Source organism: Anas platyrhynchos, chromosome 8 (assembly GCF_047663525.1).
Source record: "Anas platyrhynchos isolate ZD024472 breed Pekin duck chromosome 8, IASCAAS_PekinDuck_T2T, whole genome shotgun sequence".
NCBI classification, from domain to species: Eukaryota; Metazoa; Chordata; class Aves; order Anseriformes; family Anatidae; genus Anas; species Anas platyrhynchos.
This window is the reverse complement of record NC_092594.1, coordinates 13,995,675-14,021,943: the sequence shown is the minus strand read 5'-3', so window position 1 is coordinate 14,021,943 and position 26,269 is coordinate 13,995,675. Positions and strand designations below refer to the sequence as shown.

The following is a 26,269-nucleotide window of genomic DNA, read 5'->3' as shown; positions in this document are numbered from 1 at the left end:
CGTAAAGAAAAGCAGAAAGTACTGCTATCTAATTATGTTAAAGATAACACATCTTGATAACTAGTTATTGATTCCACACCTCAAACTTCAACTTTTTAAATAAATTCTCTCTCCTTCTTCAGTCCCTGCTTTGGCATAGCCAAAATTTGAATCAGTTTCCCCGTCAGTAACTTCTTTCAGTTCTGCAAAATCTGAGTATTTGTCAGTAACCACCGAGAAGTCATTTTTCTTATACTGAGTATTCCCTTTGTGTGGAGAATACTCCCCTGGTGTGGAGTTGAGGCTGTGTTTCAGCTTATTCCTTTTAAAATGTTCACTTTTTATAGTGTTTATTTAAGTTCACAGAAAATATGTGCTTCACAGTTGAGCACTACACTGGGTCTGCAGCCATAACCCAAGTCAGAGGCGTGTGTGCCGGGGCAGCCCCAGCTGTGCCGCACGATGCAGAAGGGTGCCGGCACTGGGACTGGGGTTCCTTCATCCCCGCAGTAAATCAAACCCTATCACAACGTGATTCGAACCACTCCTAAAGAAATAAGCCTTTCAGCTGATGTCAATAGGATTTCTAGTCTCTTTCCCATTCCTCCTCATCCTTGTGTCTCCAGAGAATATAATCAAGCACAGGAGACAGTAACAAGCAGGGCTTTGAGACTGCGTAGTATCAGGCACAGCCTTGAGGAGTCATGTTTGCTGACATTAAGTTGACTACAGCTTTACGGTCATTTTACACATGACAGCATGTCAGTTGTGTAAACCTCTCTGGAACAGGAGATTGCCTATGACTAGCTGCTGTGAAATTGAAATGATTTGTCTGAGGCTACATGGACTGAACATCATGGCTATTGTTTGCTAGTCATTGCAGTTACTCAAGCTTGTTTTCTAATTCAGTATAATTCTGTAGTGAAGACAAGGCATTAATGAGGTTCATGGCATAGGTTCATGAACCCTCCCCCCCCCACACACACCTCATCAGTGCCTTGCATCAGATTTAACAGGCTTCCCCTTGGAAGCAACCAGATCGTATTATATTTTCCTAACCTCAGAAATATTTATTTCAAGGGAAATCTGTGCCATTGTGGAGGGAATTATTACTCAAGGTCACTTTGGGTAACAGGCGTGAGCCCTGAGTGACCTGATTTCCATCAGCTTCTTGTGGATTAAGGTACTATTTAGTGTAGCAGTGGTGAAGTTTGAGCCACTGGGTTCCTTGCTTTTGGAATAACTGAATAGATAACGATGGGCATGCTACAGTGCACCTTGAACCAAGGCGATGTTACACATAATGATTACTCCTGCTCTCACTTTTCAGCCTTAAAAAAGCTATGCAAAGCTTGTGATGTATTTAAACAATAGGATGATACTTGGAGTATGGCTTTTGAACATGATTGTGTACAAGTCAGCTATATATTGCTTCAAATTAGGATTAAACAGCTGACAGTGTTTTGACCTCTTCTTTCTGACCAAAAGTGGCAGTTCCTATATATTCCGTAATCTGGCTGCTCCATGCGTCACAAGGAGAACAGAAATGCTTTATTTTTTATTTTTGTGGGGTTCTATTTCACATGACTTGAAGTACACTAAAGAATGGGATAAACAGACTTTATGCAACAACACATCTAGTACAGAACATATTATATGAGAAAAAGAAAGAAAGACTCCCACTGAAAAGCTGCTGGTGTCAAATAATTATTTATTCTGCAGTTATTGACTTGCCCTCGTTCAAATGACAGGGGCTTAACTACCACCAGGAAAAAACAATATTCCAACAAATGCTTGTGAAACCCTGTATAATTCTTGTCACATCAAAAACCTTTCTGGAACTGTGCACTTTTGGCTTTAGTGTTCTTTCTCTCACAAATACAGAAACAATAAAGGAGCAAATATCTATGGTTATCAAGAAAGAAGCCAACTTCTTACAAACGTCTTTCCCCAGCACATAGCTGATCTTAAGCTGCTTGTCGGAAGTTTGGGTGGACTTCAGGGTTGATGTCGTATATCATGTTCAAAAGCTTTTTCATCATGCTCTCCTTGTTCTTGTGGTAGCTGCTGGTGAGTTTTTGGATGGTTTCCTTTGTTTGCTCTTCTATTTTAGCAGAGAGGTCACCTTGGGAGCCCATTACCTGAAAAGCAGAAGCCCTCTAAGCAAAAAAGGCATTGTATATGACCATGTTTATTGTACTTCTCTTTATCATCTAGCATAAACACAATGCAAACATGTCACAGTGTTTTCTAACAGTAAGGGTGTGATCTAGGTTGAACCGTACACATAGAAACAGGATTCGAGGGAACTCTTTCATATGCTCATTAGCAATGGGTATCTCCCCATGAAATGCAAGTTTCCTAGCTTGCTGTGGGAACAACATTGTACATGTTTTGTCTTTTATACCATTCATTTTAATTTGTTTTCTATTTTAATGACTAGTCAACTAAGTTTTAGCACTAGTGTGCTTCATTTGGCCTCACTGAGAATAAATGTGAGCACCGCTAAGGAGCAAAACATGGGAAAGCCTTCCTGAAAATGCATAATTAGAGTTTCAGAGTATTTGAAGAGTCTTCAGCAGCTACTGATGTATAACCCTCAACAGGCCTCAGACAAGGTCTTTTAATGTTACATTTTCTTATCTGGCAAAATACCAGACAGCTTCTGGCACAGTTAGTATCAGGACATTCGCTTAGAATTTAATTGACTCTAGACTTGCTGAACATTTTAGCAAGGTTATGTTGTAAACAGATGCACACGTTCCAAATCCGTGGCTTTGTTCCTTCCTCCCCCATTGCTCCAACATCCCTTGCATTCTTCCCTTGTGGAAAAGTCCTTCAGATAGCAAGAGAGAAATTTGTTTTCAGCCAGAGAATTCCATGGAGGAGAGCAGAAGACGTTTCTGCACACAAAGTAAGAAAGGAATAAATAACGTATCCTTCTTATTCCTGCCACAGTTTTCTGGCAGGGACTAGCAGCTGAACTAACCTGTGGGGGTAGTGGGGTACCTAGAGGCTGACCACAAACAAAGGGAGGCGTCGTTAGCTTTATTTTCCATGTGATTTCAGCCCAACTTAGTCCTTGAGAGAAGGAAAAGCAGCTGAATGAAGATCTCCTTTTGCACAAATCACCTTTGCAATTATCTGTACCTGGCAACGTAGTATGAAGTTTGTCTGCACTCCAGATGTAAAACATTTTATGATTTGGAAGATATACAGGATGTAGACACAATAGTAAACACTGGGAAAAGAAGATTGTTTTCTATAGTAACTATTTTTAGCTGGCATTTTATTTTAGCTTTTAGACAAGTTGTAAGGGCCTCATGTGGGAAGGATTGTACAGCTTAAACTGGATTTATGAAGTTGATTTTTTTTCCACTGGGCAAAATAACTTTCCAAAGGTCCCAGATGGTTGCGTGTTATCCAGCTACTAAATACTTTCGCAAAACCTCAAGGAGAGCGTTCTAATCTGAAGAAGAGCCTCTGTAGACTGGGAACTTGCTCTCCTGGACCGTGCTAATATCGTAATCTGAGATCAATTCTTACTCTCCTTTCTTCCTTCCTTTATTTCTTTCTCCTTTTTTTCTGCTTCTGATTTTGAAGATCTTTTTCTTGTCAGCATGCAGGCAACGTTCTGCTTAGTCTGTGATTTCTGCTGACCTTGAAGGCCTGTCCCTTATCTTGCCTATACTGGTCTAATGTTAGTGTCATTCCAAAGTTGGCAAAACATTACACGTTACACAAACCACAAATTCGGAGCCAGGGTTCACATCTCCAGAGTTCAGTGACCTTAGACCCCAAATACAAACACTATGAGCACTATCAAAATCAGCTTGAGCTCTGGGCTTAAATTTTATATGTTAAAAAAAATCTTTCTAGTTGTCTCTAACTTCAAATTAATCATTGTTTTTGTTGCCATTGTTTGTTCCGGACTGAAGTGGAACTTCTTGTGGTATGAGAGAAGTTACCCAAGCAAGGATATGGCAACACAGAAGGATGAGAAGGAACATGTGTTTGTGCCTGGACACCTGAACCAGCAAAGTGAAGTGGGTATCAGACCTCACTGGCTTAGCTGGAACTCCTGCCTGCCTTCCAGGCACAGGTAAATAACGATGACATTTGTCTGGGGTAGATAAATGTTCGACACAAGGGGGTCAGGGAACATGAGGGAGGACTGCAGTGATGGGTACAGATAGCCGCGTGCTGCCATTTGAGGAGCAATGTCTGCTCTGGCCTGTTTGTGTAACGCGCTCAGTTGACAAACAGTGGCCTTTTCTTGCAGCTTTGTTTGGGATGAAAAAATTCAATTCACACCAAAGAAGGGCTTTTTTCTCTTCTGCTATTCCCGACCTAAAGTGAGAAGTTCGTTTTGACTGAAAAGGTGAATAAATTGTAGGCGTATTTTTACTTTATTTTAGTATCAGTAAAAATCTGATATTTTATGTTTGAGACAACACCACCTGGCCTGGCAGTGTGATGGTGTGGCTGGTGGCTGACAGTGTTTGTTGGAGACTGCGTACGTATATCCTTAAGGCTTATGATCTCTGCTGGAGAATGTCTTATGTGAAGTGTGACTGAAATAGCAGGTTTATAAAGCAGTTTTCATTTGCCCTCCTTGGCTTTTTTTTTTGGCAGTAAAAACAAAACAACACAAGAACAAAAATATAAGAGGGAGGTCACCAAGTAAAAGAGAACGGTTTGTGAATCTTTATGAAAATACTAGGGAAGACAGCAAGATGGCATAAATGTATAAAATGAACTGCAATTCAAATAGGAAAATATTATCCAGACCACTTTTACTATGAAGATAGGAAAAACCCCAAGGCTTGGATGATTTGATTTCACCAGAGGTGCAGTGTTGTATGCAGACAAAAAGCTAAAGTGGAACAGAAATAGAAAGAAGGATTTTAAATCGTCACTATTACTGAAACATCCACCTTATTTCAACCTCCAGTTTCAGGGCAGAATCAAGATCTGTCTGGAATTGAAGGAGAACCTGAAGGCATTTTACTTGAGGGAGTTAACGTCTTCAAAAGGGCAAGTGTGAACCAAATACAGAATCTAGACAATTTTAGTGTTAAAATCTACAGTACCAGGTACAAATGCATTCCATGCCAGTGAAAAAGCCCAAATGAAGCATCTGCACGTCACAGGAGATGCCTGTGTGACAGCTGGGTTCAATCAGTGTGGTCACGTTAGGTTGTGGAAAGTGTCCAGGTAAAGCTGTTTGAAGCAATTTGTTCTACTAGTGAGCATACTGACAAAAAAAGGCCATGCACGTTTCTTACTTACATTTGTTTGCTTATTCCTAAACTCCTTCTCCCTCTGCAGCCGGTAGTGGTCTATCTCAGCAATGGCTTCTTCTTTGGCCTGCTTCAGCCTCTTTCCCTTTCCTAATGGAGAGGAGAAACAAGGATTTACTTTGCAGGTGTCACTTCATCTCAAGAGGTGAATTGCTCAAGATCAGAGGTATTTCTACCTGGTGTGGAAGTTTCCTGGACGAAGCTGTGAGCAAAGTGAACAGCGGTGCTATCTGCCTGGGATTGTCAGAGGGGCCAAGTGAGCTCGTAGGGCACTTTGTGCCTGAGAGCCCGTCTCACCAGCACACATCTTCTGAGCCCAGCTCCCTGGGCATCAACATGAAAAGCGTGTTGGTTTGCTAACAACACAAGTCTTTTTGCAACTATGCATTTTCTCATAACAGAAATGATTTTTTTTTTTTTTATCACAGCTTTGTGTTTAAATAAATATCTATCTTTCCTTCATCAGCAATAGTAGCAGCCAGATAACAGATTTTAGTTGTCAGTGATTGGAAAAGACGTTATTCTGTAAGTTTTTCTGTATTGATTGGCTGCCAGGATCCCTTCATCCTGCACCAACTGGATGCTGTTTAGAGCTGGCAGATTTCCAGCATGCTGCGAGGTACATCTTAACCACTACCAAACTGAGTTGCAACCTTCAGGCTCTGTCCTCTTCTCCCCCACCCTTTTTCCCTAACATCTGCTAAACGCAGAGGTGAATGATTAAGAGAAAAAGGAAGCTGATGGTATTATTTCTACTAACGTGTAAAAAATATGAAAGTGATTTTATATATGCATAATTTTATTTTTAAAAGGATGGTGATCTTGCATCCTTATGGAAGTGGCATTTTAGGCTGTAGTGGAAATTAAACTCTTCTTTCTGGAAAGGGTTGTGTTTGCCAACTTTGTTTTGTGCACTGATAATAGTTACTTTGTCTTAGGTAAAATCCTAAGGGTATGTAAAATTAAACCCATGTAAATCATTGCAGAACCAGGCCCGAGTACATCCTGGGTCTCGCGGGGATGTTATGCAAAGGATAAAAGCAGAAGGATTGATGGGCATGCAATACTGAAGTTCTTACATGAAGCAAGTACTGAACATGCTGTGACCGCCCCACGGAGATGCACCTGCCTGCCTGCTTTACAGAAACTCAGTAAGGCACGTGGATCTTCCCAGGGCTCTGCTCCTTTGTGAGGAAAAAGTCACTAGCTGTAAAACCCTTGCGTTGGATGTTGATATGTTGTATTTGAGGCTGCTGGGCTGATGCTGATTTGTGTTGTTGGTCTCTTTCCTCTGTACAACCTGAACTTTGGGATGTTCCTGCTCCCTCACCAGGGGAAAGGGCTCCAGAGGCTAAAAAAGCTATTGCTTAGTTGTGTAAATTAGGACATCACCAGAATGAGAGCACAAAGACTGGACAACTGAAAAAGGCACCTCAATTTGGTGCATGAAGCACCCTGATATTTATCTGTTTATTTATTTATTGGAACCACTTACTTGATGTCACTGAGCAACATGAATACTTTCAGAAAGTTGTACCTTTTCTGAAATCCTAAACAGTATTCTCCAACGAAGCTAGGGAGAGGAGCATTAGTAGTTTTGATTTGTTTTTCCATGCTGCTGTATCAGATGGGCTACACCTGTACTGGGCTTCTGAAGCCTTCTCAGGTGTGACGTGGGGTATTCCCCTTCCCCTGGGCAGGGCACAACAGCAAAGCCGAATTTGTGAGGAAGACGCTTGCTGGTGATACCTCTGTGATTCAACAAAATCCCAGGTAAAATTCCTGATCCTGTAGTAAATTACACATGCAGCTGGTGGCCCCTTCTAAAGCTATTATTTGCAGATCAGCTGAGGGATGCCTGAAACAGGAATTTCCATTTGAAGTGTTGGTTCCTGGACCATTGACTTTTGTGGATGTACTGACTGTGGGACCTGAGGAGAGGTGAGAGGTGGTCGTGTACAGCATTTTACAGCAAGGAGGAGTATGGTGGGGAGCTCAACAGATTTACTGACAGTTCACCAGTGGGGAGTGTTCTTTTGTGTAGTTTATTGCATGTCTCCGAGTGCTCCTGCCACCAAGGCAATCTAATTTGTACAGGGGGCACTGATGCAGGTTGAAACCTAGCACACACCTTCCCAAAGTTTGTATTTGTTTGATGAAAGCTGATTCCCTCAGCTTCTGTCTCTTGCTGTATGAAGTCTTGGGACCAGTATGCGTGAACTGACTGATACATGTAAAAGCCTGACATCAGTCTGGACACCGAAGTTCAAAATGAGGTTTAGGTTCATGTTTTGAAGTTGTTCTTATTCTCATCTCCAAATTTAGAGCTGACCGGCCTTTTACAGAGTTTTCCTTGAGAGAAGGAGCCGGGAGGAGATTCTTTGGAGCTGTAATTGGAGGGAGTGACTACAAAGAAGCTCTGCCAACTTCACCAGCTGAAGAACTGGGTCTCTATAGCAAATTACATTATTTCAAAATCAGTGGGATTTTAATTTCAAATTCCATCTGGGGGTCCATCTGTAGTAAATATGTTGCATATTTGGCCACAGGATAGATAAATAAATCCATTTTAAATGCACACAATAGAAAGGGATTAGCTGTAAAACAACAGTTCATCTGCCTCTCACAAAGCAGCTAGTGAACAAAAAGTATGTATACACATACGTGTCACATCTTGACAGTGCACTGGAGTAAGCACAATACATAGGGTGTCACTGTAGGGTGGCAACCATTTCTTTTTTTTCCACGGTGCCTTTAGGATTGGCACAGCAGGAACCTGCTGCTTCCTATTTAATTAAGTGGAAAAGCTGTGAGTAAATTACTGCTAGTTCAACAACGTTGTGGACAGAATCAGCAACTGCCAACATATGCGATCGTGCATATGCTGCACCTGATTAAGTTAAGCAGAAACTAGAGCTTAACCTGCTGTTTCACTAGAGGCAAACCAAAATTAATTAATCAGTCTGTTATTAACCACTTGTCTGCTACCTTAGTTGTGCAATAAGGGATTGCCTTTTCAAAGTCTTACTGATCTTCTGGACAGGATTCTCTGTATCAAAGAGCTGAGCTGAAATTAAAGCTTATGTCCTTACAGGTAGCAGAGCACTGAAATTCAGCCAAGATCATACAAAAAGAGGGCTAGAAATACAGGAGGATGGGCAAAACAATGTGACCCTGAGAGATTTACTCCAGGACTAAAAAGAAGAGGTGTGGAAAACTCCATGTTTGAGGAAACTTTTGCCCCAAGGGCCAGGTTTACTATTGCCTGCTTGTCTTTTCTTCCTGTGCTTGAATATTAGGAGCAGCAAAGCAGCTGTGCTGCCCAGGTTTCCTGTCCAGGGGTATGGTAGCTGAGCAGGAGGGAAGGGGACAGTCAGGAGCTTCTAGAATCACATCGAACTGGACTAATCTTAATCATTTTACTCTCTGGAGCAAGTCAGCCCTGTACTAGATATTGTCTTATCTAACCTGTGGAAAAGCATTATTAGCCTGGAGAAAGGTAACATTCTTTGTAGGTATTGCTCTGATGTTAATGAACTAGCTCAGGTTAAGTTCAAAATGCTCAGTTTTGTTACTATTTTTTTTAAGGTCTCGCAAGAGAATATTTCTGAAAATTTTGCATTCTAATTTGCTTAAACACGAAGTTATCTTACATTCCTAGAACAGAGTTGCTAAAATTGGCTTGCTGTTTTCAAACAGAACATCTAGGTTTCTAGCTAAATTTCTGCACAGAAATAATGTCATATGCATAAGTTGCCAAAATTTAATGACATTTTTCTTTAAATAGGACCGTTTCTGTTGTTTTTAAGAGTGCTACGTTGCTAAATGGGATTTAGGAATGCTCATTTTGGGCAGACGTTTGCAATATTAATGAAAATACAATAGAAACAGCTGATCAGTGTATGTATAGCTTTTTTGCTAGTTAAAATATATCCTGGATGTTAGCCAAGTGAGTGTGATGGATGTAATTGATGCAATTCTTTTATTTATATGTATCTTATTTTGCTTAATAGTTGTTTTCTAACCTGACTTCCTGAAAGTTTTCATCTGAGCTTTCACTTTCATTAGAAACTAGAAATTCAAGCCAAAATATATAAAAAAAAAAAATCTATAGGAAACCAAGTTTTGCTAAACCCAGTGTTCACGTTACATTTGTTTCCCTTGTTTTACCCAGAAGGATTTTCAGGAATCGACATCTTGGCTCTGATAATGTGAAGCTATTTCTGGGATCCAAATTATGCTTAAAGACAAAATGATAGACAAAGCAGTGCAGTGTACACAAGGACAGAGAAATGCAGGCTCTTTTCATGTTTAATCAATTTGGTAGCTTCAGCCTTGCACAAGTGCATTTACCAACAAGCTATTAATAAATGGCCAGGTGTAAATGACATCAGCCCGTGATACGATAAAGAATATTGCAAGGCCAGATAAAGGGCATTGAGCAAGAGGTGTGAAAAGGCATGCACAGAAGAGCTGTAGCACCACACTTCCGCTTCACTTTATGAAGATAAATAGAATTCTGGTGTCGATTTTCCAGTTGTGCAAAGTGGATTTTGCATTGCAGCAGCTGCGTGTGTCAGTAAGGAGGCCCATGATGTGTTTATATACAGCATTAGGCGTGTCCATGCTACCTTTTGATCTGGTGATGTGCATATCAGCTGTAAACACTGCAGGTTTTGCATAAGGAGAGTTTTGGTAATCACATTTCCTTGAAAATGCCTTTTCCTGGTTGTGTCCCACGAACGACCTGCCGTTCTTCCTTCTCACGTTACAAGGTAAATAGAAAAACCTGACGCACTGGGACGGTGCTGCTGCTCGAGGGCTGTTTGCAGTGACAGCAGAGGTCATGCTTACAGCTCGGCGGGGCAGGTTCAGCGCTTTCACCTGCAGCCCAGAGCCGTGTGTGCCCAGCCCTGAGCAGGGGCTGCTGATCTGAACTGGTACGGGGTGGGTCTGGGCTGCTGTTTGCTGAGTGAAGCAGCATCGCCTCGCCTCGTTCCTCCACACTGTGTGTGCTGGTTCACCTGTGACAGTGGATAGCCATGCACTGCCTTTTGTTTTAGATTCTGTACTCTGTCTGAAACAAACGAGGCAATACCTTACGTTGACTCAACTACAGAATCACTCTGGGGAAGAAGCTGCTGAAATTATGCTGGCCACAACAGACTTTGGCTGTAACAACCCTTTTTGTCCCTGTCCCAAGTTATTTAAGCCATGCTGGTTTAGGTCTGTCAGGTGGCACAGTGACACTGCTGTGAAACACTGAGGTGAAGGACAAGGAAAACCCCCGGTACGCTGGGATCAGTCTGATGTGTGAGAGCAGAGGCAAGGAATAGAGAAGAAAATCATACCGATAAAATAGTTGTACTGTTTTTACTGATGACAGAGTTTTTAATAGTTGGTTTTCTGGAGCTACTGAGTAAGTTCTACCTCAGCACTGCAGCGCTGGTAGGCGCAGGCAGTGGCTCAGTTCAGGCTGCTGGCTCAGGGGCTGGGAGAGGGGTCACCTGCAGGAAGCCCTGTGCCTCTCACGCCTGCTGTGCGTGGGGCTGAGGTGGGGACAGGAGTGTGCTCGCCAGCAGAGCAGAGTAAGTGCAGCTGGAGCTCGTGCCCGGATTCAGCAAGATGCTCTCATTAGCAGTCATCATTTGTGTTATTACGATAGTTTGCATTTGGGGGTTTCTTAATTTATTAAACTTTTAAACCTTTTTTTAAACCGTCTGTTTCAGAAAAAGCTGAAGTGACATTTTTTGGATTTGAAAAATAAAATAAGGTGAGCAGCATCAAGCTATCATAGCTAAAGGCCTGATTCTGCAGTCCCTGTTCAGACCTAACACCCATTCCCTCCACGAGGCTGTGCCTTCCCAGATCATGGGCTTTCTTGCTTCTTGCTCTGGGGAAACATTTGTTTCCTTTGCCCTACATAAGAAGAGAGGCAACATCCCATTGAGAGCACCTCAGCTGGCTGCATAAAGGCTGAATCCCTCCCTAATAATTCCTTGCTCTCAAGCTAGGAGCAGCGCCCCCAAACACCCTCTTTTTGTGAGTCTTCTGTGTTATGAAGATGGAAAAATGTTCTTCCTCTGCTTTTGCATGGCTACAAGGTGCAGGCAGTGGCTGGATGCTTAGGAAAGGGGTGTTGCTTTTCTGCTCATTTTCTGTGTGCTGCTGTACAAATTAACATGTTACACAAATAGTGAGCACACAGCAATGCTGATTTGTACTAGAAGAGATACACAAACTAGACAAATAGTTTTTCTCTAGCTTCTATTTCTGCCTTAAAAACAAAATCTTTCATCATAGTCTCCTGCAGCACGTGATATCTTCATGCGTTTTAGTTGAGTTCAGAGGATGACGTTTCCTGCTGCTGGTTTCTAAATCAAGATCTCTCCATGAAACAGCGTTAACATTTCATGGCTAATGCAGGCCAGTGACTTGTGTGGTCGGTATCTACGCTCAGGAGACATTACGGTGACTATTTTGTATTAAGTCAATGAGAGAGAAATGCAGAAAATGAAGGAAATATATAACAGGAAGACTGACAGATGAATTGTTTCTTTTATTTAGATCATTAGCAGATTCAGCTACATTTTTTCCCATTTTATTGGGATGTTAATTTCCTTTTCTTATTTGTTGTTACTACTATTCGCTTAGATTTGACTAGAATAAAAAAGGTTGAATTTATTATTCTTGGGTATCTACACATACTTTACACTGGGCATTAGGCATTCAGCAAAAAAAGATGTTTATTTTAAAATTACCATTTGATCACTCAGTGATTGCTTATAATAAGACTTACAGCAATGACCACAGTCCTGACATTTCTTGGGATTGTGCTGTGGCTTTTACTATTATTATTACTCTGAAGTCTCCATTTGTTTCCATGTATTTCTTTTTGAAGCCCAGCTGAGATTAAAAGGCAAGTTACTGGTTTTCATAAGTAAAGAGGAACACTGAAAATATTATGTAAAGAGAAATACAGAGTTTGGAGTCTGGTTCTCCAGAGCTGGCAGCCAGAGGTGTGCAGGTTTCTCGTTTAAATGCCTAAAGAAGGATGTAATGACATTATTGGCATTGAGAAAAAGCAGTAATAAATCTAGCTGACAGGACGAACATAACAAAGAAAACCTTGTTCAGTGTGAAGAGGCACGTGCATGCACGCACACACAAGCACATGTGTGCACACGATTTGGAGCAAGCCGTGCACCAAAGGCTGGGATAAATGCCTGACTGCCGTCAGGGCACGGCACTGATGCGAGTGGGAGGAAAGTGGCACAGAAAAAGAATAGAAGCAGCCCATCTGTGCTGCGTACAGATGAAATAATGCCGGTTTTGCATGAGCCGCTGTATTTCTGAAGAGCTTACAGTAGAAAAAGACAGTAAAAACAGGCCAGATGCTTACTTTTTTTGGCTTCCTCCAGCTTGTCCTTGGCACGTTTTTCTGCCTGCAGAAGCTGCTGGATTCCCTGAGACTGGCTGGTCATGCTGGTTGCTGGGGCTGGTGCCCTTCTGCGGGGACTGGAGCTCGGGGGAGCTTTATACAGCTGCCAAACCCTTCCCTGTGTTTTCGGTCTGTCGGTTATTACAACAGCCTTCCAGATTGCACCAAACCAGCCTGCTCTGTCCGGATTGCTGCTGGGCACAAAGGGCTGCTGGTGGAACCAGAGAAATGCAGTGGCTGGGCTCACAGGGACGCTCCCTCCTCCTCAGGGTCACCGAAGCGTCCCATGAACACGTTGGGGAAGAGGAGAATAACGCTCCAAGTGGCTTGTAGTTTTACTGGGATTTTTAAAAATCTTCTAATGCTGAAGCAGAATGTGGTTAACCTTGTGAGAGGCGCTGGGGAAACACATAATTTTGTTTCTTGAAACTTGCTTTTAATAAAACTTCCCGTAACATGAGGAATCAGACTCGGGCAGTCCATGAACTGTTTTGATTGAACACACCGAACTGGTTGTAGGCTTTTGTTTGGTGTTACTTGAAGGTATTTTTTTTTTTTTTTTAATCAGGGACTACAGTTACAATAAGCGTGTGGTGGAAGAGGTGTGCTCCAAGCTGTAATCTCCCACGAGGCAGCTGAGTGTGGTGAGTGATAGCCGTGGGAGTCAGCGCTAAGCCCCAGGCTCCGGGATGGTGCAGCTCTTGGTCTAGGGCTTCCCCTCAAGCCCTGCTAACGTGTGCAGTGGTCAAACAAGCGTGTGCGTGGTGTAGGTGCACATCCTGTTCCCTAGGGTGGGCGCGTGTCTTGCGTGCCACTGCAAATGAGCAGCACGATCAGCTTGAATCCTAAAAAATAAAATAAATCTCACTGACAAAGGTACTTTGGGCATTACACGGGAGGGGAACATGTCAAAAATTGGGATGAGAATAGATCAAGCAAGCTGTGATGTCCTGTTTGCTTGCTGCAGGGCTCTTACCTGCCCCTTGTGAGGAAACGCGTGTTGCTGGTACGAAGGCTTTTTTCCTCCTAGTGGCTGCGGGCTTGAGGGAGAATGGGGGCAGAAACCTCTTGCCCTAATGCTGCCTTCAGCTGCATGCAGAATAAGAGTAGTACTAAGGCTTTGAGAAGTTAGTTTGTTTTCTGATCTGTGATATTGTGGAGTCAAATTCCAGCCAGGCTCAGTCTCAGCAAGATGCTCCCTTCTTACAGTGTGTTACTTGCCGGGCTTCTTCCTTCATCCAGAAACTGCGAGATGCCTCCCCCTGCCTAGCACTGACATCAGGGAACAGCTCTAGCTGCAAGAGAGCAGACATGGCACTATTTTTAGCGGGTTTTAAGGCATAGCTTTCAAGTTTATTTTATTTAGAAATAGAAAAGGAAGTGCTGATCAGTTGCACAGAAAAAGGGCAAGCTGCAGGGCTGGGAAGCCTGGTGTGCTGCTGGGGCTGAGCTCCAAGCCTGCTGACCGGCAAAGAAAAGCAGAAGTAGAAAACGAAAGTAAAAAGAGAAAAAAAAGCACAGATACTTGGTTTACTTGGGGCAGGAAACTTGGGCTCAGAACTTGAAAGCAAGTTACTTAAAAATTTAATAGGAAGCAGAGCAGAGATGTCGTCAGGCCTGTCACAGCCACCAGGAGCACATTCAAGGCAAAGGGTCTTGTCAGGCAAATCCCTGCGCTCCCAGCCCTGTACCGAACCTGCTGGCAAACGGGGTTGCTTTGGAGCCTCTGGACGTGTCAGGGGTGGAGCATGTCGATTCCTCAGAGCAGGTCTCAGTGCTGTAATTATGTTACCTGGACCCCAGTAATGATCTAGATTTTGTTATTTACAACCTGCTAATTTTAATATTTCACAGAAAATAGTTCTATGTGATGGATTTTTATGGAAAAATGGCACACCCTTGAACTGATTACTAAGTTACTCCACAGTTCAAAAATTCATATATTTCTCAAGCAGATCGTATGAGCTGCAGATGTCACACTCATGTATTTCCATGCTTTTCTTTTTTTTTTTTTTTTTTCTGAATCAAAGACTCTCAGTTTATAACTTGCCTTGTAGTCAGTTTTCAGGTCTTGGCTCCGTGTGAGCGGGCGGGGGCAGCGCACGGTGGCACGCCGCCCTGGCATCGCTCCTGACGTGGGGTACTGGGACGGCTCCTTACGGGGGGAGAAGGTGGTTTACTTTGGCTGGGGCTGCTACGCGGTGTGTGAGGCTCCACACAAATGCTGCCACTTGGAACTCATTTTGAAGCTTGTCTGGTGATGATGTCAGGCTGTTTTGACATGGCACCTCTCTGTATCCCACTTCTAGGATAATTCATTAAAATAAAGTAAGTTAAGCCACTGACTGACCAAACAGGCTCCTACTTCATCACCAAGCAAGTGAGTAACGTTTCTGTGCTGCAGTCACTGGCTTTCTTTCCAAGTCAGCTCCAAACTCATTTAATTAGAGAAGAGAAGCTGATGGGATGACTGGTGATGGGAGGAGAGGTGTTAGCAGAGGGAGACAGGGCAGAGAGGTTTCTCTCTAAGACGCCTCCCTTTCCTTCTCAGCATCTCCTCCAGCTGTCTCATGCCCAGAGTGTTCAGAGCCTTCCCTGGTTCTTGCCACCACCAGGACGGGAGGACAGGCACAGCTCTGCCGTTCGCGCTGCCCAGAGCGAAACTGCGGAGCTGGAAATTGAAGGGTCTTGCAGAGGACGAGAGCCCCTGCAGGGATCCCGCTGCTCATCCTCAGCTCAGCCAGCAGAGGCACTTGAAGCCAGGCGGTTCTGGTGCAGGCTGAGCCGCGCAGCTGCAGTCTGCTGCCTGCGCTGGGGAGGTCAGGGCCAGTGGGGTAACTCACCCCAGGCAGTTCCTATTATTTTATTTGGAAAGGGGCCACTTGCTGTTGTTCAGATTGAGTTCACTTAGCATGAAAGTAGCAACGTTTCAGTGCAGCTACCACCGAGCAGTCGAAGCAGTGGAGGCCGCTGGCCTCCTTTTCTTGTGGTTTGTGTGCAGAGGCTGTCCTCTATGTAGGGCGGCGGCAGGCAGCTTGCGCTGAAACGTTTCAGCTGAACGTCTCCCATGCATCGTCTCTGTGGCTGCATTTCTGTAAGCACACACATTTTGTAATCATTTTTTTTAAATTATAAAAAACGTTTTTTCTAGATAGAGCTGCTGTGACTACCAAGCAGTGCGCTTTGTTCGGGCTGCGGCTTCAAAGCAGCGGCACTGGTTCAAGGAGAAAGCGTTAAATCAGCGGCGCGCCAGGCAGGACAGCTGCCGCAGAAGCTTTTGTGTGTCAGCATGCGTGCCTTGCGTTTCGCTGCTCTAGAAAGGCCTCAGGACGGAAAGGCACTGTGCACACCTACGTAGCTTCCTACACCGCAGTGAGGGCCGCTCCTCTACAAATGGAGCACCTTCAAATGGACTGAGCTCTGCCACGGCACGCAGGTCTGCTGCTTCTCTCAGCATCCGCATCAAATAGACTTTAAAAGGCTTTGCACATAACTTAAACTGTATGCATTGACGACCATCACATGCCTCTCAAAATCATGCCCTTTTCTGTCACAATCAGACAACTATATCTGAGGAAAAATAATTTTGAACTTGGTGTGGAAGGGGTGATTATAGCTGTAACCTGGGATTCTTGCTCCAGCAGTTCCTACCAGTGATGTTCTTGCTCTGTTAGTGCAGTTGACTTCAGCAGCCTGAGTTTCTCCCAGAGGCCTGAACAGCAGAGGAACAAATAGGTAAGCAAAGAGGAATAACTATTAATGAACTGCCAGAAGCAGGTTGCTGCCATAGAGTCTGGGCAAGCTCATTGACTGCTGGCCAAGTCTATTGACACAGACCCCGCTTCATGGCAGCCTGCGTGCCCTATGTTGAGTGTCCACCTGTAAACCAGCACACAGTTCTTCCTAAATTTGGCCTGTGCAGTCTAGATATGAGCAGTTATGCTTACTTCTGTAGCTGGTTCAGCATTCAGAGAACAACAGTGTTAACTATTTAATTATTTTTTTCTAAAAATGTCTCTAACTGCAAGGAGGACATTGAAGAGAAATGTCTGCATTTTCTGTTAGTCATGTGATTATTCAGGTACAGTGAACTTAAAAAAAAAAAAAAAAAGGAAAAAGAAAATATAGTCTTCAAAATGTCCAGGTTAATTTATAACTTGACTATCAGTATGATTGTGATTACTTCCTATTCTCAGTGTATGGTGTGCTCACCCTAGCCAGCAGCTAAGCCCTCCCCCAGAGCAGGATGGGGAGCGAACTGAACGAGCAAAAGTGAGAAAACTTGTGGGTCAAAGTAAAGACAGTTGAAAAAGTGAGGCACGAGGAGAGGAAGAAAGAAAAAAAAAAAAAGAAAAAGCAAAGAACAAAACCCAGGTGATGGGAAGACAAATCAGTCACCACTTCCCACAAGGCGATTGCTATCTAGCCTCAGAGCCATGGCTACTGTGGACAGAGCAGTGCCCCGGTTTCATTGCTGAGCCTTGTGTTACATGGCATAAAGTACCCTTGGGTCATTTGGGGCCCGCTGTCCCAGCTGGGTCCCCTCTCAGCCTCCTACCCCCTTCAGCTTGCTCCTTGTGGGGGCAGAGTGAGCAGCAGAGGAAGCCTTGACACCCTGCAAGCACTAGGTGTGTTATCAACACTGGTTTGGCCACAAATCCAAAACACAGCAATGTGCAGGCTGCTAGGAAAAAAATAACTCCCAGTCAGACCCAGCTTCAAATAATGTGTTCCTCCTTTCCCCCCACCCCCTTTCCTAGTGCTGTTCTCCACTATTTTTTTACGCACCCTTTGGCACAGAGAGCATGCCTCTTCTCTTACCACATCCTCTTGATGACTTTATAGCAGTGCTGCTTTTCCAAAGAGGTTTGCAGCCTAATCAGTGCACTTGTACAGGCAGGCTTGGAGTAGAGGGGAAGTGGGGGGTCATGAAAATATATTTTTAACTGTGTAAGCTAATCAACAACTTGCATCCATGTCACAGTTCTACATTCACTTGAAGAAAGTGACTGTAGTGTATCAAAAAATTTCAATGCTGTCTAGAATTAGATTTACTGAGCTCAACAGAGACATCACAAAGTAAATAATTCAGCTTTGCTTGCAGCCTAGAGAAGCTGAACTTGTAATCTGCTGTCCTGTACTTATATGCTGCTGCTGCTTCTATAACTCAAAGGACGTTTAACCAATTTGCTGACCTTTGACTATAAAACTTTAATTTTATACTCAGTCATCTCATTGTATTTCATTCCAGCTTTGAGTAATACCAGCTTAAACTGAAAATGAATAGAAGGAATAAGAAGTATTCCCATTCTTCAAGTGAAAATATTAACACTACAATAAGAAGAAAGAAGCCTTTATTTTTAGTCTTCATAAAGCAAGTGAACATTTGGAAAGGTAAGGCACAAAACCTGGGGTGGAAAAATGCTGAATATTGGCAATCTGTCTTTGAGACCAGAATAGACATTGCCTAGTCATTATAAAATTTCCTGATGTTATTCCTCATGTTTTTTTTATGAGGGAGATGTGGTGGTATTTTTCTCATTATTTTTATAACAACTGCCTTTGAATTAGCGTTCCTGGAAGGAGAAATGGATGCGTGCAGTTATGCTGGTACAAGTATAGGTTCACATGCATGTGTTTGTACATTTAGATTTAAAATCTCCATTTTTCACCTTTCCATGCTTTCCAAGGTTTTCAGTTTAATAATAATAATAAAACCTTACACTCTCTTCATAAAAAAAAAAAAAAAAAAAAAAAAGAAAAAAGAAAAAAGAAAATGTGAACTAATTTTAGCCTATTCACCACTTTACATCATGTCTCCGGTATTTTTATTCTGCATGTCTCTTATTTCTCATGTGACTTTGAGAATAGCAAGTCTTGCATGTCAGTCAGTTCTTCATCTTTGGGGAAGGACTATTCTCGTCAAAGCATGATGCAGTAAACTTGATTTTTTTTCTTCAGTTCTGTGGTAACGTACAGGGGTTTGAGTTTTGCTTCACAGAAAGTTATTCTGCTGGTGAGGATCTTTGTATGTTTTATGTATTTCATTTTTCCCCTTTACAGACTTGGAGAAAAGGTCAAAAATCACCATTAGTTTTGCTTTTTTTCCAAACACTTCACTTGCAAGTAATTTCAGAGCTCAGCTAAACTAAGCAGTTACAGCATGTTGAACAAGTCCTGGCTCCAAGTGTCAGACTTCTTTAAAAGTTGGATGATTTATGCTGGTGAGTGCAGAAAGTTAAAAATGTGAGCAACGCAAAAGGTCTGTGTGCCACACACTTTGTTTTCCTTGCTGCAAAATGCAGTGAGGAATTTTGCTGCTTTAACTGGTAAGGGCATGCATCTAAGACTACTGATACAAGGTGTGTTTTTTTTGTGGGGGGGAGGGGGGGGTTGGTGTTTTTTTTTTTTTTGGTGGTTGTTTGTTTTGTGTTTTTCATTTATATTTTCAGGACTGGCACTGTAAAAATCACATCAGATTATTTTCTGCAATCCAGTTCTGGTGAATATTTTAGGCTCCGGCACAATGCATCATCAAGCAGTTTGTTTCTAATCCAGTAGCATCATTTTTTGAAGTGTTGCTTTATACGTAGTATCTTTTAAGATGGAAATGCAAATGCAGAACTTGTGAAGAAAAAAAACACGGGAGCTGCAATCAGAAAACTAGAACTAGGTGATGTTTCAAGCTTACAGAAAAGCAGCTTTGTGTGTGGATTGCGAGGCCTTGTGCATAGAAGGAAGCCGTCGTCAGTGGATCCAAAGGCCAACGTGCAGATTATTTGCTCTCAGTGCAATGCAGGAGACGACAGGTCCTTCAGAAAGGCCAGGGCTCTGTCAGAGAGCTTCGGATTCCTAGAGCTGCTTGTTTGTTGGTACAGGAGCTGTAAAGCCCGGGGAGCAAAACCTGAGCTGAGGGAGCAAGATGGGGGTTAGGGGCCTGTTCTGAGGCCGTGGGATTGGGAAAGGAGGCTGCAGCTGGCAGGAGACAGCTTCAGAGAAGCTGGGGCCCTCATAACGCCTCTACAGAGGAAGGGTGAGACTGGCCTCTAAATTCAGCTTTTGGCCCAGCGTTTCTTGAGACCCATCCTTCACATGAGATGGTCATGATCCAGAGACCGGTCAAAGATGATGTGCGTTGTTGTGCTGGAAAGGTTCTTTTCAGGTAGGAATTCTGCATTTAATAGCAGGGGCTGCCATGGAAGAGCTCCTCATACATGTCTGTCGGAGCTCCTGTGTGGAGAAGCTGGCTCTGTGTTTCTGTAGTTTTGCAGACAGGTTTTGTGGGTCAGACTTCACCTGGAAGGTGCAAAGAACGAGGAGGAGCAAAGTATTGTGCAGGAGGAACATTTTGGGAGTTCCTTGTTGACTCATAGCCAGCATTTTCAGGCGCTGCGGAGAACCACGGGATTTCTGGTAACACGCGGTGTTTCAAAGGGGAATGTTCTGACCAGAGATGTGTGCTGGCTCAAAGTCATGAGGGAAAGTGGATGGATCTTTCTCTACTGGACAAAAAATATAATTAGACTATTACGAAAGCAGAAAACTATTCTCTGTATCTGTCTGATAATACTGTGAATATTTGCATTGCTCTTTTTTGACACTATGGGGGAACAGCAGAAGCAGTGTGGATTAAACCCTTTCTCATAGAGCATCGCACAGGCTATAATAGGAGAGGTTTCAAAAGAAAATCCATTGCTTTGAAAAACCTCAAAAGATGCATTAAAAAAAAAGAGGAAGCTTCATGCTTATAACTATGGATGAAAGGCTACACAATATTGGCTTTCAAAACCCTCTTGAAATTAAATTAAATCCATTGAAATTCTTCAGTAAAGGCCTAAAATGTAATAGCTTTTATTCTGTCAACGTGCCCCACTGGATCCTTTCCTTCCAAGCCACCTGAGCTCCTCCTCTTAATAGCAGAGGTGACCGTAGATATGTGTCCTAGAATTCAAAATATTAGAGCAGTTCAGCTGTCCTTGTTACTTCTCCTCTTTTTCCAGGTAGGGATGAACACCTTATGCCAATGTATTGGTACTCTCTGAAATTATTTTTTTTACCTCCTTCTGGCCACTCTACTCCTTCTTGCCTACAGAACAAAGATGACTGGAACTTGTGATAATAGAGAGAGCAGCACCTGCATGTTGTAGCTATCAGCTGTTCTCTGCTCAGAGCTGGCTGTCCAGAGCCGTGTGCTCAGAACCTCCTTTGGACAGCCTTCTGCATGCACATGCATGCAGCACTGCCAGCTCTTTCACTGGCATGTGCAGCCATGTTTTCATGAATCCCACCAGGAAAAGACAGAGAGAGAGAGAGAGAGAGAGAGAGCATGGTGATGAAAACGCAGGACTTTCTTCTTGTGAACTGCAGCAGTTAGGGGGGGGAAAGGAAAGCACTCACCTGTGCATCAAATAACTGTTATGTTAATTTTCAGTCTCTTTGGATGCTGTGCAAGCTGACTCTAGTAGCAACAGATCTGACATACTTTTCATAATGTGCACATTATGTCCTACGTACTTCAGGAAAAAAACAAGGAACAAGCATTATTATGCTTTGAAGCATTACAGGTATAGCACTCATTTCCCTGTAATGGTGCACTACTAATTACTACTGTCATTGTAATATCTTTGATATTGGTGTTTTCTTCTGACCGTCTCACACTTCTGTTTTTGCAGTTCTGCAGCTTGTGGAACACTTGCTCTTTCAGCATTGATGATACTGAAGAAATAACAAGGCTCTGAAGTGTAGAAAGTTGTGTCAATAGGTATGTGAATTACAGGGTGGGAGGAGAGCTGACGGTAAGACGTTCAGAAACCTGATGCTTTACAGTAACTTTGACTTCCTCTCGACAAATTTTAGATGTTTTGAAGCTTGCAGATTAAAAAAATAAAGGGATGACTTAGTTGTGGAAACATTTCCCCTCCCCAGACAGTATCTGATAGCCTTATACCAAGAAACCAAAGGCTTGTGTGAAAATAAACCTATGGCCAGAGGTATTTTGTGTTGGTATTGGTCTCAAGAATCTTAATACCATCTTAACACAGATTCTTTGATAGGGACATTTTTTTTTATTTTTTTTTTTTTTAATAAAGACTTGAAAAATAATTTTGCAAGGGAAACCTTCACAGTTCTGTGCAGGAACATGATTTGAGAGTCCTGAACCCTACCAGCATTTGAGGGTGAAAGATATTTTAGTTCATTGTCTGTCAGAACTTTGGTTGAGCTCTGAAGAAGCAGAATAGTGGTGCAGCAAAAAGGCATCCTTAATCCTTGGAAACTAAAACCATGGGCACTATGGCATGACCGGACCTCATCCACATGGTCTATGGATAGGCTGTCTGTATCCTAGTCTAGAGAGGATGCAGAGATGGCCCAGTCCTTTTCTGTACAGAGCAATGTCTTTCACATTGTGTAACAGCTGCAGGCAGCAGTAGGGAACAAGCAGTGTATCCACATGGCTGTAATGAATCATTTCTGGTGTTTGTTTAAAGGACATAAAGTTGGAAAACTGCTTCATACATTTAGTTTTTAAATCCTTCCTAGAGGTAGCGTTCTGTGGTTTGCACTAGCATCCATATGGGAAAGTGGAAGGGCCTGAGAGGCTGTATTTCCTCCCGTGAAATCAGAGTTCAGTGAAATGTTTTCAGGCCTGTAGTTTTCAATAATATTACTAAATCACAGTCTCTGTCACAGAAACCTTTAAGTGGCAGGCCTTGACATGTGAACAAAGAAATACCTGACTATTGGGAAATGGTTGGAAGATTTGTGTTTACTGCAGTCACTGCACAAGTTCTTAGTGCACAGGGTTTTTGTAGAAGGTAAGTGGCAGTAGGCTCTGCACTTGGGGAAGCCCTCACATTTAAAAAGAATGTTTAAAAGCAGAAATATTTGGAACTCCCATAAGAATGGAATGATTTAGGTGAAAACAAGGCAGTCAGGGTCACTCTGGAGAATCATACACAAAAACCTTTGATTCACTTTTGAAATCCCAAAGTAAAAATTGTCTTCATAGACTCCTCATTCCAGAGGTGGCTACGCATTTAATTATTTCTGATTTTTAGCAAAATGCCATAAAAATGGAAAGAATTTCTAAGTTTGAACATGGTGTGCCGAGGTCTCTGTACTCATTGAATGCTGATGATCTTTCAAGTCTCCATCAATGTTACCTTATCTTTTTCTCTTTGTACAACTTGGTTATTAGATTGGTCTGTTATCTTAAATCATATGCCAGGATTACAAGATGAGTTTTGGAAGCCTTTTTTTTTTTCTTCCACCTCACAGTCTGTGGTATCTTGACCTTCCTCTGCTGTCTGTATATTATTTGTGGTATCATTATTGATAAAATAATGGTATCAGAAATATATACTTATGGAAATTAAAAAATAACTGAAAATATTTTTATCTTGAAATCACCATTTCAGATAGGAAATATCTGTTTTTCTATTAAAAAAATCAATGGAGCAAATTGAAGTTTAAGGGAAGAAATGAAAAGAGTGGTACTAATTATGGGAGACCAGGTTCTAAGCAAGAAAAAACAAAACAAAACAACAAACATTAGGGTTACCCCAAACAAACTTCATGCACAATTTTGCAAATGCTTGATGGACTGCCTTCAGTTATAGCTCTGTATGCAAATCTATAAGCTCTAGGTATTAACAGAAAGCTGACTTCAGTTACTGATTCATAACTGTCTTCAGAATTCACCATCCAAGTGCCCACAAGAAATAATAACACTTCAGCCTGCTAGTATTTCAGAGCTAACTTGTTAATTATGCAGAGAATGATAAGGAAATTTTATTTTATTTATTTATCTTGTTAACTGTGTTGATATTCACAATTACAAAACCTTGATTTTTCATAGAATGCATATGTTGGGTATGATGTAAAGAAAAAAATTTGTATTTTTATATTTTCAACCTTCAAGTAGGCAGCATGGCTTTAAATGATGTGAAGCATTCAGGTAATGTAATTAATTTATTGGGAATTGATGATTATTAATATTCTTAAATTATTTAGGGTAGTTTTCAAAATGAATCTAACTTCTGATTAAAATTTGTCTTTTGTGGTTGCTAAAGGAGATAGGTGGGAATGAATGCAGATGTTGGGTAACTGTCTTACTTCTTAGTGTTCTTGTCACGTTGGAAAATGTTGCTGGACTAAAATACAAAATATGTTATTGTGCATAGGATGAAGGATACTGCTATGCTTACAGCAGTGAGAAGAGAATCCCTTGATGAAATCTACAGAGCTGCTATACAGAAAGATTGGACACTTGCTGTACCATAGTTGGCAGTGTGATTTTTTTTTTTTTTTCCTCTAGTTCTTACTGGCAGTTACAGATTAGGAAAGAAACCTCAGTGGAAGTGTGATTGTTGGTGTGTACACCGGTTGATGAAAGCAGTCCTTCTCCTTGCTGCAATAAAAATTTTAAGGTCTCTCCCCGACTCTTCCTGAAGCATTCTAGGGATAAGCCCAGAAATAATAAGAAACATGAAATGTGGGATGCAGAAGTATTTATGTATAAACCAGAAGTAGATTTTTTTAAAAAAGTAAACCAAAGATAAGATGCAATGATTACTTTGAATTGCCTAACTAGACACTTCTGCTTATCTGCATCTTTTATCTTTTCTAAACTGTTCTTCATGAAATACAGTTTTAGTATGTTCACAAAGCTGATCTAAAATATGCAGGAATAAGAAACCACAGAGAACATTCAGGGCGCTATTAGCTAATGATACCAGAGAATATGTAGGATCCAGTGTGTTAATACTAAAAACAAGAAGGGGCAGGCTTTTTAATCTGCATGGTTATATGTAGAATGAAGCATGTGTGTATTTATGTGCATATAAGTGTCTTTATATACATACATACAGATAAATATATAAATGTCAACAATAGTGTGCAAAATTCAAAGCTACTCAAGTACAATGTAGTAGATCTTTTGTGTTTATTGGGTGCATTTTAAATGCAATTTTTCTTTCCATATGGATTGTATTTTCAATCTCCTTTTCTTTCTCTCCACCTCATTGGCATATTCATTTTCTTTGTATAGAAGACCAGCAGGAGGTCTCTAGAATAACTCTTTTAGTAAGAAGTACAGGATTTGGCCTATAGTTTTAGTGTGGATGAAAGAAATAATTGATTTCTTTGAAAAAGCAATGAAAATCAGGAACATTTTGTTCAATACTGCTGCAGTATTTGCAGTAATTGCCTTGTACTGTTTGCAAGTCTTTCCACTTTATGTAAATACATTAACTTCTGAAAAAATCCCTTATAGCTGTGAGGTGGGGCCTTTTGAAGGAGGTGTTCTTTTGAAGGTTTGTGGGTCTCTTAAACACCCGTTTTTTTTTTTTTTCTTCAAAGTAAATCTTGTAGTTTCCCTGTCACAAATCCTTCTTGCTAGGAATTCTGCTTGAAGAACTGTTTGAATTTCAGTATAAGGTATTTCAAACAAATACATCTAATGCCACAATACATTTTTATGGCCAGCCTGTGGACCTTAATAAGAAAGAAAACCTCTGATAGTTTGAAATCTACTCCTACATTTTTTTTTTCATTTTCTTTTCCTTTGCAGAAAATAAATAAATAAATAACTAAAATGCATTTATAGTTACTTCTGGAAACTAAGGAGAGGAAGGTAAAAGTAAACTTCATATTTTTGAAGCCATTAAAAAACAAGCAACAAAATCCCCAACCTTTAGGAAGTAACTCTACCCCTTCTTCCTTCCCCCTCCCCACCAAATGCTTGAAACTTTCCTGTTTCAGATTTATGCATTGGTGTTGTAGAGTTATGGAATAACGTAGGGTGGCAGGGATCTCATAACATCATCTGGTTGTATCCCTTGCTCAGAGCAGAGCCTGTCTCCGTGTTGATCATGGCCTTTCCTAATAGTTTTCACTCTCTCTGAGGGTGTACGCCCCACAGCCACAGCGGGTAGCTCCTTCTACCGAATGATCATCCTTGTGATTTTTTTTTGTTATTGTTCTTAATGCGCAGTCATAATTTTCCACAATGCAGTTGGTGCTTGTTGCTCCTTGTTCTTTCATTGCACGCCTCTGAGAAGAGTCAGACTCTGTCTTCTCTGTAACCACCAACCAGGCAGCCGAGACAGCAGTAAGATCTCCTTTTAGCTTTTTTTTTTTTTTTTTTTTTTTTTTTAAATCCAGATCAACAAACTTAGTTTTCTCATTTTCTGTTTGCTAAACATGTGCTCAGGTTTCTATACTTTTATAATCATAGAATATCTTAAGTTGGAAGGGTCCGACAAGGATCATGGAGTCCGACACCTGGCTCCACACAGGACCACCCAAAACTCAGGCCATGGGTGCTGAGGAGCCTGTCCCAGTGCTCGACCACCTCTGGGTGCAGACCCTTTCCCTAACCCCCAGCCTGACCCTCCCCTGTCCCAGCTCCATGCTGTCCCCTCGGGTCCTGTCGCTGTCCCCAGAGAGCAGAGCTCAGCGCCTGCCCCTCTGCTCCCCTCGTGAGGGAGCTGCAGGCCGCCATGAGGCCTCCCTTCAGCCTGCTCTGCTCGGGGCTGAACAGACC

At 42.0% G+C, this 26,269-nt stretch overlaps 1 protein-coding gene and 1 non-coding gene across 4 annotated transcripts; one reads left to right on the top strand and one right to left on the bottom strand.

Annotated features, from left to right (window-relative positions):
* Positions 1-1,673: 1,673 nt before the first annotated feature.
* Positions 1,674-12,898, bottom strand: ATP6V1G3 (ATPase H+ transporting V1 subunit G3). The gene is made up of 3 exons (XM_005027310.6): positions 12,685-12,898; positions 5,272-5,372; positions 1,674-2,120 (listed from the first exon to the last, which is right to left on the bottom strand). Exons 1-3 carry the CDS (start codon positions 12,764-12,766, stop codon positions 1,947-1,949), a joined length of 357 nt encoding a protein of 118 aa, XP_005027367.1. The 5' UTR covers positions 12,767-12,898; the 3' UTR covers positions 1,674-1,946.
* On the top strand, positions 5,389-25,445 carry LOC106019440 (uncharacterized). 3 transcript variants are annotated; one of them, XR_011810889.1, is made up of 7 exons: positions 5,389-7,055; positions 7,125-7,223; positions 17,975-18,117; positions 18,787-18,947; positions 21,155-21,287; positions 21,396-21,484; positions 23,907-25,445. It is a non-coding gene; the product is annotated as an uncharacterized protein (transcript). The 3 variants fall into 3 exon arrangements; XR_011810890.1 differs by lacking the exon at positions 21,155-21,287 and having other exon boundaries at positions 5,391-7,055; XR_011810888.1 differs by lacking the exons at positions 18,787-18,947; positions 21,155-21,287 and having other exon boundaries at positions 5,404-7,055; positions 23,907-25,439.
* The last annotated feature ends 824 nt before the right edge of the window (positions 25,446-26,269 follow it).

What these genes read in the sequence shown, in the direction of transcription:
- ATP6V1G3 (XM_005027310.6), bottom strand. Translation starts at nt 12,766, where the DNA reads ATGACCAGCCAGTCTCAGGGAATCCAGCAGCTTCTGCAGGCAGAAAAA. An exon ending in GCTGGAGGAAGCCAAAAAAA is followed by an intron (nt 5,373 to 12,684) that starts GTAAGCATCTGG and finishes CCTCTCCATTAG; the next exon opens with GAAAGGGAAAGAGGCTGAAG. An exon ending in TTAGGAATAAGCAAACAAAT is followed by an intron (nt 2,121 to 5,271) that starts GTAAGTAAGAAA and finishes TCTGCTTTTCAG; the next exon opens with GTAATGGGCTCCCAAGGTGA.